General features: G+C 36.6%; 1 protein-coding gene across 5 annotated transcripts in view; it reads left to right on the top strand.

Moving 5' to 3' along the window:
* The first annotated feature begins 1,040 nt into the window (after positions 1-1,040).
* Positions 1,041-11,607, top strand: part of LOC107854164 — a 27,199-nt gene continuing 16,632 nt past the window's right edge. For 2 of the 5 annotated variants that reach the window (XR_007053004.1, XR_001669959.2), the window contains exons 1-7: positions 1,042-2,220; positions 2,473-2,566; positions 9,102-9,288; positions 9,377-9,632; positions 10,053-10,268; positions 10,354-10,440; positions 10,525-10,659. Coding sequence is in view for 3 of the 5 variants with exons in the window: in XM_016699158.2 (XP_016554644.1) it covers positions 1,819-2,220; positions 2,473-2,566; positions 9,102-9,288; positions 9,377-9,632; positions 10,053-10,268; positions 10,354-10,440; positions 10,525-10,659 (1,377 nt within the window). In the remaining 2 variants the exon portion in view is untranslated. Of the gene's footprint in view, positions 2,221-2,472; positions 2,571-9,101; positions 9,289-9,376; positions 9,633-10,052; positions 10,269-10,353; positions 10,441-10,524; positions 10,660-11,607 lie in introns of all 5 variants that reach the window. The other 3 variants (XM_016699157.2, XM_016699158.2, XM_047408269.1) reach the window with 3 other exon arrangements.

Here is an 11,607-nt window from a genome sequence, read left to right as displayed (position 1 = left end):
GTATTAGTTTTTAATGATTGTTTAGTTTGTGGTACAAAAAATGCTATGCATAACATTCTTTTTAAGAATAGATAGCTTATTTACAAAAACATCATTCACCTTATTTAGCTTAATATTTCATGTTAAATTACTTATTTTGTCTTAAAATCTATAAAATGTTGACAATCTCATTTTTTTTAAAAAATAAATAAATTTCATCATCAAAAAATTTGAAAAAGAATTACTCTCATTTTACATTGTTTAGCATCATTAATATTTGAAAAGTTGAATTTTATTTATTTAAAATAATTAAATTTTCAGATATGTTTAACTATATATAAAAAATATTTTTTTATTTAATAATTAAACATGTACTAAGTTAGAAAGGGAATGTCAAGATACTTTAATTACTTGTCCATGATAAATTTGTTAGGAAAAATAAAAATTTGAAGTAAGACTAATAATCTACAAAATAGAAAGACAATAAAACCTTGAATCAATTTTGAATTTAATTATATAAATAATTTTTATAGTGTCACTATCATTTTTTCATGACGTCACTTTTGTAGCATTTAATAAATCCATATAATTGTTCAAATTTATCAAAATAAATGAAAATTTATAGAGTAATTAAAATATAAATTAGGAATAAAGTTGACAAAAAAATTTGATGTGACGACTATCAAAATCTCACGTTCTCTTTTATATATTATAGTAAAGTAATATATAATATATATGAAAAATGACAATTAAAGGGTTTGAAGGGTAAATTTATGTAAATTATGGTGAAATTATTTATACCATCATTTGGTGGAATAACTTATCTTAATACTATTTATTAATTTTGAGATAAATTATTTCAAATTTAACAACTAAATATGACACCATAAATTTTAACCTGAAAATATTATTTTATCTTAAAATTATATATTTAATACCTTATATCAAACGACCCTACCTTCATAAAAAATTTAAGAAAGGGTGATACTCCATCAAAATAAAAAATGCGAAATTTTATTAAAAGCTTATTTAAATCTCGCAAGCATAACTAAACAAATTACAGTATTTGGCAGATGGGAGGAGAAAGAGTTTAATTTTTTTTTTTTTTCTTTTTACAATTTTCAAAGTTATCCCAGAATAGGAAAGAAAACTTTGTTAGTAGTACAGTATTATCTTACAGCAAGCAACTTGCTGACAGTCCGGTGCACCGACAGCTGTTGCAATGCACGGTGTTCAAGAAAGGCCCCATAAAGGTGTATGTATGCGGCCGCATTTCTGCTGGAGGCTATTTCCAAGTATTTCACCCTTGAGGTCATTCAAAAAACCTTTGGCTGTTTCCATATAGTAGTAAAATTTTGTGCTTACTGCGTATGCACAAGCTGTATAGTTCATTCAGAAGCTATTCATGACCCTGTCTCTCCCCACTTCTCCTTCTCGGGTTGACTTATAACAATATGATAAATATGTGAGAATTTACTTTAAATTTATACTATAAAGGGTTACCTTTTGTTTATTCATGTGTTAGGTTCTTGATCCCAGATCCCGAAGTGGCTAGTTGTCCACTGCATTCACATGGTTTTCTTGTATTTGGGTTACTAAAGAAAGTTTTTGAAAATTCTATTTCTGAGTGTTGAAATCCTTTGTTGCTAGTTGGACATATTTCTTGGTTAAAAATCTTTTCTTCAACTGAAAATTTGTGTGAATTGCCTCTTGGTTGCTTTGCTGTGCTCCGGTTTTGAATATTGGAAGGTTGTTGTCTCTGCGGCAGATTAAATCGAGAAGATTTGAATAGGAAGGAGAAGGTTGTTTAGGATATATATATATATATATATATATATCATGTTCGCTATCCAGAAATGGAGGTGTTCATGGTCCACTGTGGCAAAAGTTGCTTCAATTGTGACATTAGTTTCAGTTGTTCATTTATTCCTCTACCCCGTCGTGCCTTCCTTGGATTACTTTAGGAAGTTTCAGAACTTTTGTGTCCCTATGTCTATGAATACATCCAATTCCAATGACAAGTCAACTGAAGGTATCCAGAAGAATCCAACAGGCATTATATCAACTGAAGGAAGTCAAAGCAATCTTGGTAGAAGCCCCATGCCAATGATTGATCTGAATGTCAGATTTCCTCTTGATTTACACAATGCTGTTGTATATCGTGGTGCTCCATGGAAGGCTGAGGTTGGCCGGTGGTTAGCTGGTTGCGATTCAAATACTTCTGCTGTTAAAGTTGTTGAGGTATCTGCACAAAGAAAAAACACACACTTCGGAAAGTAGGAAACTGTTAACTGCTTTTTTTGGAATACTTATCTAAAGCTTCTAGTCTATTGCTGTTTTTTGTAAGTTACACTTCTTTTTCTAATCATTCATCAATGGGTAAAATCTGCATTTAATATCTAATCCAACAAATCTGCAAGTTATGTTGCTCTTAGTTTCTGTTAGTCCTGTTTCCTGAGATGATTTAGCTCATTACAAGTGTACTGGTATCAGCAAATTGGTGGCAAGAGCTGCAGGAATAATTGCAGCGGTCAAGGCATTTGCAATCGCGAATTGGGTCAATGCCGCTGCTTTCATGGTTTCACTGGTTGGTAAATCTTCACACTCCTTACATCAACATTTATCTTGGAAATTTAATTCTGGTTAGTGTGTCCATGAAATGGAAAGTAAAACTTTGTCAAAGAGTGTCGCACATGGCATACACTGGATATGAACAGGCAGAATATCCCCCCTAATACACCAAATATTTGGTTATTGTGAGAAATAATGGACAAAAAATTATTATTGAATTATGTGTTTGCATAATTACATCGAGACCCTTTTTGTAGACACTATAATACAATCCTTTTCCAAGTAAGATTTTTATATACTATTTCTATTTCTACTCATATTCTAACACTTCCCCTCAAGCTGATGCATACAATGATACAAATCATATGTGCCTAGCTTGTTACAAATGTAATTAATACGAGTACCAGTGATACGGGACAAACAAGGAAACACCAAAATCAGTCCAAAAAACAGTCCACAAAATGGAAGAAATCCATGAACCCTTTTGGAGACCAAGTCTCGGCTTCCCAAGAACATAATAACAAGAAGATAACAAGGTGTTTATTACACCAAATCAGCGGACAACAAACTAGATTAACAACATAAGATGATGAACAAGAAGACACAAGATTCGGATTTAACAATAACAACAAGAACACAAGATTACAACACAAACACTAAACAAGATTACAAGAAGGTAAAAGGATAGATAGATAGATCACATGAAGGTATAATCTTAAGAACCCAAGAATGGACACTCTTGGACCCTTAGGTGCACACACAACAATAAACCTATCTCTTACATGACACAAGATCGGATTCCACCTCTCTTGCATCAACGCTTCCAAGCAAGCAACAACAAAAGAGAATCCACCCTATTGTTGTATCCTAGTTTCGGTGGTCACTCTTCTCACTAGAGAGAGAGCTTGTTACAAGTCTCACAAGACTCACAAATATCATCCAAAAACTAAACTAAAAACCTTACAATGTTCCTTTTATAGCTATTACAAAATATAAGTTAAAATGACCAAAAGGCCCTTCAAAGAGTGGGCACCTATCTAGTGTAATTTATGGGCTGATTTAGGTGCATTTTGGGCCTCTTTTACACTTCAATTGCATGTGCCAAGGATCGGGGCCAACACGCACTCTCCTAAGTCCATATCCGTGATTATTCTCGTATCATCCTTTCCATCTTGAGAGAAATTTGTCCACAAATTCACGGCTTCACCTCGTTTAATTGGTCACTTCAAAGGAAACCTACTCAAAAACAGTCCGCAAAACTTGAAGAGTCCGAGAGCTCAATAATAACAAGGGATGTATCAAAAAAGAGCTAAAAATAGCCCACAAGAAATGCACAAAAACAATCCACAAGCTATCCAAACCCGAGAGCATAATGACAATAAGTCTCAGATCCAACATCTTCATTTTGACCCTCGGCTTCCTCTCCCTCTTGAGATTGGCCTTCAATCTCATCCGACTCAAGTCTCCTTCCATCATATAAGCATCGTTGTAGACTCCATATCCTTCATGTCTCTCTCTACCATGTTTCTCTTCTTGGATGTGTCGGTTTTTGGAAAGGGAAGTTTCGGTTGAGAGGCTTGATTTGGTAATGTGGAGCTTCGGTTGTGGATCTTGAATGGGAGGAAATTGGCTTCCAAGTCCTCCTTGTTGGACTTGATCAACTTGCGGGGGAAGTGGTTTATCTTGTTCTCAGTTTTGAGGGCTATTTGGAGCTTGGCTTGTGGCATTATGGGATGGTCTTGGAGGATTGGTCATTGGAAGTAAAGTTTCGGGAGTAAAAACACGAGAGTTCCTTCGACTCTCCATTCGATCTAATCTCTCATGCATAGTTACCACATCCGAGTCAATTTTTTCAAGACCCGCATTTGTCCTAGCAAGGTCTTGGGACAAAGCATCAAGAGGGCCAAAATGGTTTCCATTATGGCCAAGAAGTTACCTACAAAACAACAAACAAGTTAGTTGTACAAGAATAGTCCTCGCACTCCCTCTCTATTGTTTTGTCTCTCGGATTTTTTTTTTCTCTCACTTTGATCTCACAAGTTTCGTAACCTTGCTTGTACTCCGTGAGGCAGTAAGAGGTGGACCAAGTATCACAACGACTCAAAAGGATGGGACACACAAAGGAACGTATACACGAAGGACGGTTTCAAAACTAACTTACAATCTAAAACTAGCTTGTAAGTTAGTAATGGAATCAACAAACGAAACTAAAGAAACAACACAATGAAACTAGAAGAACAAATTTTGAGCTTAAAATTTTTGTATGAACAGTTACTTGGGTGACGTGGCAGCATACCATTGGTCACGGCTCCACAATTATTCACTAGTTGAAGTTTACAAACTTTAGTTACTATGTAATGGAAACAATTGGTTTTGGAGGGAAAGTATATGTCTTAAATCTCTTTTAAGTCTAATCTTCAAAAGGCAAGACTTAACTTTGTACAATTCCCACAAAACAAGGTTCCTTGAAACAAGGAAAGTGGTTGAAAAGTAGATGTCATGTCAAGAAAGTGATGACTCAAGTCTTCTCACAAACAACTTTACAACTTGTAGGTTCACCTTTTTGAATCTATGTTTCACTTTTGGTTGTTTTAAGTTGTAAGATGAGGTGAAGAACAAAATGAACACCACAACAACCTTCAAGAACACATCAGCAACACAACAACAATTTCCACCCCATGGCAAACATCAACACACATCACGACCAATTGTAGTGTCAACACACGGCTAAGGTTCTTTTTGGTGTTGTATTTCGGTTTTAGCAAGGGTGAAGGTTGTGGTGAATGTCAAGAACTCAACAACTTTATCAAGAGCAACAAAAACACCAACAACGTCCAACCAAGACTATAACAACAATTCCACACGTCCAAGAACAACAACTTCAACACACGACTATGGTCTTGTTCACAACAACAACATCAATTTTTTAAAATCTCAAATCTAGATCGACTCAAAGTGTTAATGAACAAGAATACTAACACTTGAAACAACAACACAAGCAAAATAAATCCTAGACCTAGACACACAACATTCGGCCAAGATACAACAACAACAAGTTCAACTTTTCGGCCAAGATCTCAAGCTCAAGAACACATCTTTCTTTTCTTTTTTTTTTGATTTTCTTAGCAAGAAAGCCCAAGATTGGTATTGTAAGAACAAAACCAAAGATGTCTTTGATACCAAATGATATGGGACAAACAAGGGAACACCAAAATCAGTCCAAAAAACAGTCCACAAAATGGAGGAAATCCATGAACCCTTTTGGAGACCAAGACTCGGCTTCCCAAGAACACAATAACAAGAAGATAATAAAGTGTTTATTACACCAAATCAACGGACAACAAACTAGATTAACAACATAAGATGATGAACAAGAAGACACAAGATTCGGATTTAACAATAACAACAAGAACACAAGATTACAACACAAACACTAAACAAGATTACAAGAAGGTAAAAGGATAAATAGATAGACCACATGAAGGTATAATCTTAAGAACCCAAGAATGGACACTCTTGGACCCTTAACACTACACACAACAATAAACCTATCTCTTACGTGACACAAGATCGGATTCCACCTCTCTAGCATCAACGCTTCCAAGCAAGCAACAACAAAAGAGAATCCACCCTATTGTTGTATCCTAGTTTCGGTGGTCACTCTTCTCACTAGAGAGAAAGCTTGTTACAAGTCTCACTAGAGTAGAGATGTGACTGAGGAAATAGTATGGAATAGGGAACCTGATTCTGAATCGAAGATAATGACTAACTATTAATGAGATAGTAAGATGTGAGGACTGCATCGCCCTAAAAACGCAGTGGAACACGGGATTCAATGAGAAGAGTGCGAACAGTCTCAATGAGAAGCCTACTTTTCCTTTCTGCTATACCGTTTTGCTGAGGGGTGTATGAACATGATGTCTGGTGAATAATTCCTTGGTGAGTCAAAAACTCCTAAAACTGGGAGGATACGTATTCTAAGGCATTATCACTACGAAAAGTTTGAATAGAGACACCAAATTGATTTTGTATTTCAGCACAAAAACTTTTGAATATAGAAAATAACTTAGAACGATCTTTCATTAGGAAAACCCAAGTGCATCGTGAAAAATCGTCAATGAAACTAACAAAGTAACGAAATCCTAAGGGTGGAGTGAGTTTATTAGGACCCCAAATATCAAAATGAACTAATGAGAAACTAGACTCTGAACGACTCTCAATTCTACGTGAAAATGTAGCACGGGTGTGTTTCCCAAGTTGACACGACTCACAATCTAATGTGGATAAACTAGACAAATTAGGCACCATCTTTCATAACTTGGATAGACTCGGATGTCCTAAATGTTTGTGAATAAGGTCTGGAGGGTCTGTAACGGAGCATGATGTGAAGGAATTTACAGAGGTAAGATGGTAAAGGCCTTGTGATTTACATCCTGTGCCGATTGTTTGTCCCGTACTGCGGTCCTGCATTAGAAAAAATCATCAAAAAAAGTTATACTACAATTAAGGGCACGTGTCAAACGACTAACAAATGCAAGATTAAAAGGACAACCAGGACATAAAGAACAAAGTTTAGAGTGATAGAAGATAGAAGTTTGGCTTGTCCAACTCCTTCTGGTTTTGTTCGGATCCCATTGACTAAAGTAATAGCTGGAAGAGACTGTGAATAAACAATATCAGACAGAAGTGACTTGTTACCAGAAATATGATCAGAAGCACCCGAGTCCACAACCCATGATCCAAAGGTAGGAGATTGTGCAATTGAGGCTATTGATAGAGATGTATGCTTACTTGCTCGATACTGAAGATACTCATGATATTCTTTGTCAGATAAATACACCTGTTGATCACCTGTAGTGTTAGACTGAGCAACATTAACATTTTTAGGTGGTAGACCATGCAAAGAACAAAATATTCCATGAGTATGTCCAAGCTTATTACAATAACTACACTTAGGTCGAGAATAGCATACATCACGAGTATGCCCAAGCTTTATACAATAACTACACTTAGGTCGAGATCTTCCAAATTGACCTCCCCCTCGACGATTCTTCATGGATTGTGATGTTTGATTTTCTGATCTCCTCATTAAGGGGGTTCAGATTTAATCATAGGATTAAATAAGCAAAAAATCCAATCACCAAAAAATTGGTTAGTCACCAGAAAAAAATTGAATTTGATTGTCGGAATCAAGAAATAGCTATCAGTACAGCCTTGGAATGAAGGGGCGACTTCACTGAAAAAGAGGAGTCTCGCCGAAAACTGGCCGGGAAAAAAATAAAGTCGCCAGAATTAGGTTCCAGTGATCGAAATCAGGAAAAAGGGAATTGGACGGATCGGAATAACTGGGCGACTCCAACAAAAAAGGAACAACTCAAAAAATTCAAATGGAGAAAATCTCACGCATCGGCGCGTGATACAGATCTCGCCGGAATTCCGGCAGGCGCGTGGTAGCGCGTGGCTTATATTTTTCCGGTGGTTTTGGTCGGGTTTTTTTCGCCTGACCTTTCCGATCCTCTTGGTGGTGTTGTATTTTGCATACAACCCACTAAACAGATAATGACACAAATTAGTCACCGGAAATTGACGCACAGTGATTGAGTTTTTTTTTTTTTTTTAAAGTTTCTCACCAATGCGTTGATACCATGTGAGAAATAATGGACAAAAAAATATTATTGAATTGTGTGTTTCATAATTACATTGAGGCCCTATTTGTAGACACTATAGTACAATCCTTTTCCAAGTAGGATTTTTATATACTATTCCTATTTCTACTCATATTCTAATAGTTATATTGATCTATTTCTGATGAAATTGAATTTATAATGTCATGGCGCATTAACAAGAGTCATTGTAAGATATTCGTGCTGTGAAATGTTAGGACTCAACTGCTGTGGCTTTCATTTGAATATTGGTATTACAATAGTCAAAGATACAATTCTCCAACGACACCCATCCTACTTTTCTTGCAAGTTGCATCCTAGGCATAAATGTGTTCTATATTCTCAAGAGATTGAATACAAATTGGTTTTTATTTTGTACATTGACTAGCCAACAACTAACTTTCAAAAACTTGGTATTTTGATTCATTTTCATGATCACAATGGTTTGATCTCCTTTCCATTCTTGCAAGGGAGATGAGACATCGTTATTTCCTAAAACAAAATATGAAAACACTTTTGGCATGTGACAAGTACTGGTATCTTTCATACAAAGAAATATACAAATTAAAGGCTTCCTGTATTTACTTTGTGGCATGTTTCTTAAAGTCATTTTCTTTTCTTACTGTACGAGTCTGATGTGGTTGCACATGTAGTTAAGCACCTATTATTTGCGGTTTCACAAATGCACGTGCACGGATTACAAATGTTGGGCTACTTATGATTTTGTTATCTGTTGGGAGAGGAGAAGGGTAGCTAACAACTTCTCACACTATTAATCTCAGCTGGAAACTTTCTTTCTAGGGTGAAACACAAACTTATGTCAAATTACGCAATAATTAAAATCTCTCACCAGATTTTCGTCATTACTAACATGCTGTATCTTTTCAGGTGAAGAATGTGCCGAGAGGCAGGAGTTGAGCTGCAACTACCCTGGATCAAAGGAGCAACCTTTTGGGAACTGGGTTGTCTCAGTTTGTCCTGCTTATTGTGACACAACAAGAGCAATGTGCTTTTGTGGGGAAGGCACAAAATACCCAAATCGTCCTGTTGCTGAGGCATGTGGTTTTACAATCAAGTAAGCCAATATACTTCTCATTTAACCTTTATTTGTATCTCTTGCATCACAAGAAACCTGGCAGTAATTGCTTGTGTATGTGACTCAGTCCTCCATCTGAACCTGGTGGTGCTCCTATGACTGACTTCACAAAAGCTGATCTCGACGTCTTTACTATAAATGGTAGCAGACGAGGATGGTGTAATGTGGATCCGGTAGAAGCATATGCTTCCAAGGTGCTTTTCAAGGAGGAGTGTGATTGCAAGTATGACGGTCTTTGGGGTCGATTCTGTGAGGTGTCTGTGCTAAGCACTTGTATAAATCAATGCTCGGGCCACGGGTTCTGCCGCGGTGGATTTTGTCAGGTAAAATCAGTCCTCATTTTCTTTTGTGTGAGGAAAGTTTCATAGTACTTGCTTAATATTTAGAGGTTGATTGCAGAATTTCGCGGTAATCATTCTTCTTCCCATTTTTACCAAGGCTAAAAGAATTCATGAAGCACAGAAGGACTGTAATAATTCAGTAGCAAACACAGAATTTTCTCTGAAAATAATGTTCTAGCATTACCTGGCTTTTGTTTTGTTTGTTTTTTCTGAATGTTGTCTTGTAGATAGATGCTGCCCCATTGGTCATCTTGTCATTATGAAGCACGTCCCTTATTTCTACGCACACAAATATCTAGTTTCCTTCTGATAACTTTATCTTCCCCAAAAAAGTACGTTGAGAGTAACAGAGCTTTACATGGCTTATTATAACACAAGTTCTTTTTTATTTACATACTGCAGTGTGATAACGGTTGGTTCGGAGCAGATTGCAGTGTACCCTCCGTTATGTCATCCATTAGAGAGTGGCCTCTCTGGCTGCGACCTGCACAGGTTAATGTTCCTGAGAATATGAACAGCAGAGGAAATCTTGTCAATCTAGATGCTATTGCGGAGAAGAAAAGGCCCCTTATATATGTTTATGACTTGCCCCCAGAGTTCAACAGTCTTCTTCTGGAGGTTAGAACAATTTCTTCCTGTCGCATCCTATCTATTAACTTGGAGAGTAAAACTCTAATACCTATTTGCTTCCTGGGTAATGTAGGGACGACATTTTAAACTAGAATGCGTAAACAGAATCTATGATCCGAGAAATGCTACAGTATGGACAGACCAGCTGTATGGTGCACAGGTATCATCCGACTATCAGTGTCTCCACCTATGAAATTTAGTGTTTGTGTAGACCCTGATCAACTATAGTTATATTTTTTTGTAGATGGCACTCTATGAAAGTATGTTAGCTAGCCCTCATCGGACATTAAATGCAGAGGAAGCAGATTTTTTCTTTGTTCCAGTTCTTGACTCATGTATTATAACTCGTGCTGATGATGCTCCACACTTGAGCTTGCAGGTTTTGATGCATATTATTTTTCTGCATTGTTTGGTCAAACAAATCACCTCTAGGATATAAATCCTGTTCAGTTGGATTAACTCGACATTTGAGACCTATGCGATAAGTAGAGTTGTCTGGCTGTTGGCACGTTCACATTGTGTGCAGCTAAATTGCTTGGACTCGGGCACGGGTGTTCGATACTGGTGCAGCAGGTCTAAAAGTCGGATCCTTCATGATCTAAATTTTAAGATTTGAGGGTATGGATCCAGGTACGGATATGGGTATAGGGATTCAGCTAAAAATAATTCCAATATCTAAAAATAGAGTTATGTCTAAATTATGAGACATTATGTGAAGAACTTACAAGGTATTAATTAGGAAAAGATATTGATCAAGAGGTGAATCCCAGAAGGTGATTCAAGGACTGACATAGAACATTCTATACAAGGTACTCCATTTATTCAATTCTGAACTTTTGCTTGATTACATAAATCATTGTATCTATCCCGAATTTATCCGTTGATTTTGGTCAAAGTATCCAAAATTGGTTGACCAAATCAGGTATGGATCTCACACCCACGCCAACACCCATGTCATGTCGACAGTGGTTCGACACCAAAAATGAAGAGTCTGAGCAACTTAGGTGTACAAACATCTTCGCTAAACCAAGATTTCCATTTCATGTCCTACCAAAATGCCTTTTACCAAGAAAAATCTCAGTATGATTATCGGATCCTACCATTTTGAATCTTTTGACTACTTTTTTCATGCTTGAAGTTGGGGACTTTCTGGCTACAATAAACTTGCAGGCTGACTTATGCTATTGAGTACCACATCGGTGGGCTTTAGGGTACACCGACGCCTTATATGGTCTTGGAAAATCCTCTCCTCATAAGCTAGCTTTTGGGGTTGAGTTAGACTTGACATTCATTTCTTTAACATGTTATCATATAGAGCCGTTAATAT

The sequence above is a fragment of the Capsicum annuum genome, chromosome 3 (assembly GCF_002878395.1).
Source record: "Capsicum annuum cultivar UCD-10X-F1 chromosome 3, UCD10Xv1.1, whole genome shotgun sequence".
Taxonomy (NCBI): domain Eukaryota; kingdom Viridiplantae; phylum Streptophyta; class Magnoliopsida; order Solanales; family Solanaceae; genus Capsicum; species Capsicum annuum.
Note: the sequence above shows the minus strand (reverse complement) of the source record. Positions and strands in the feature narration are given on the sequence as shown.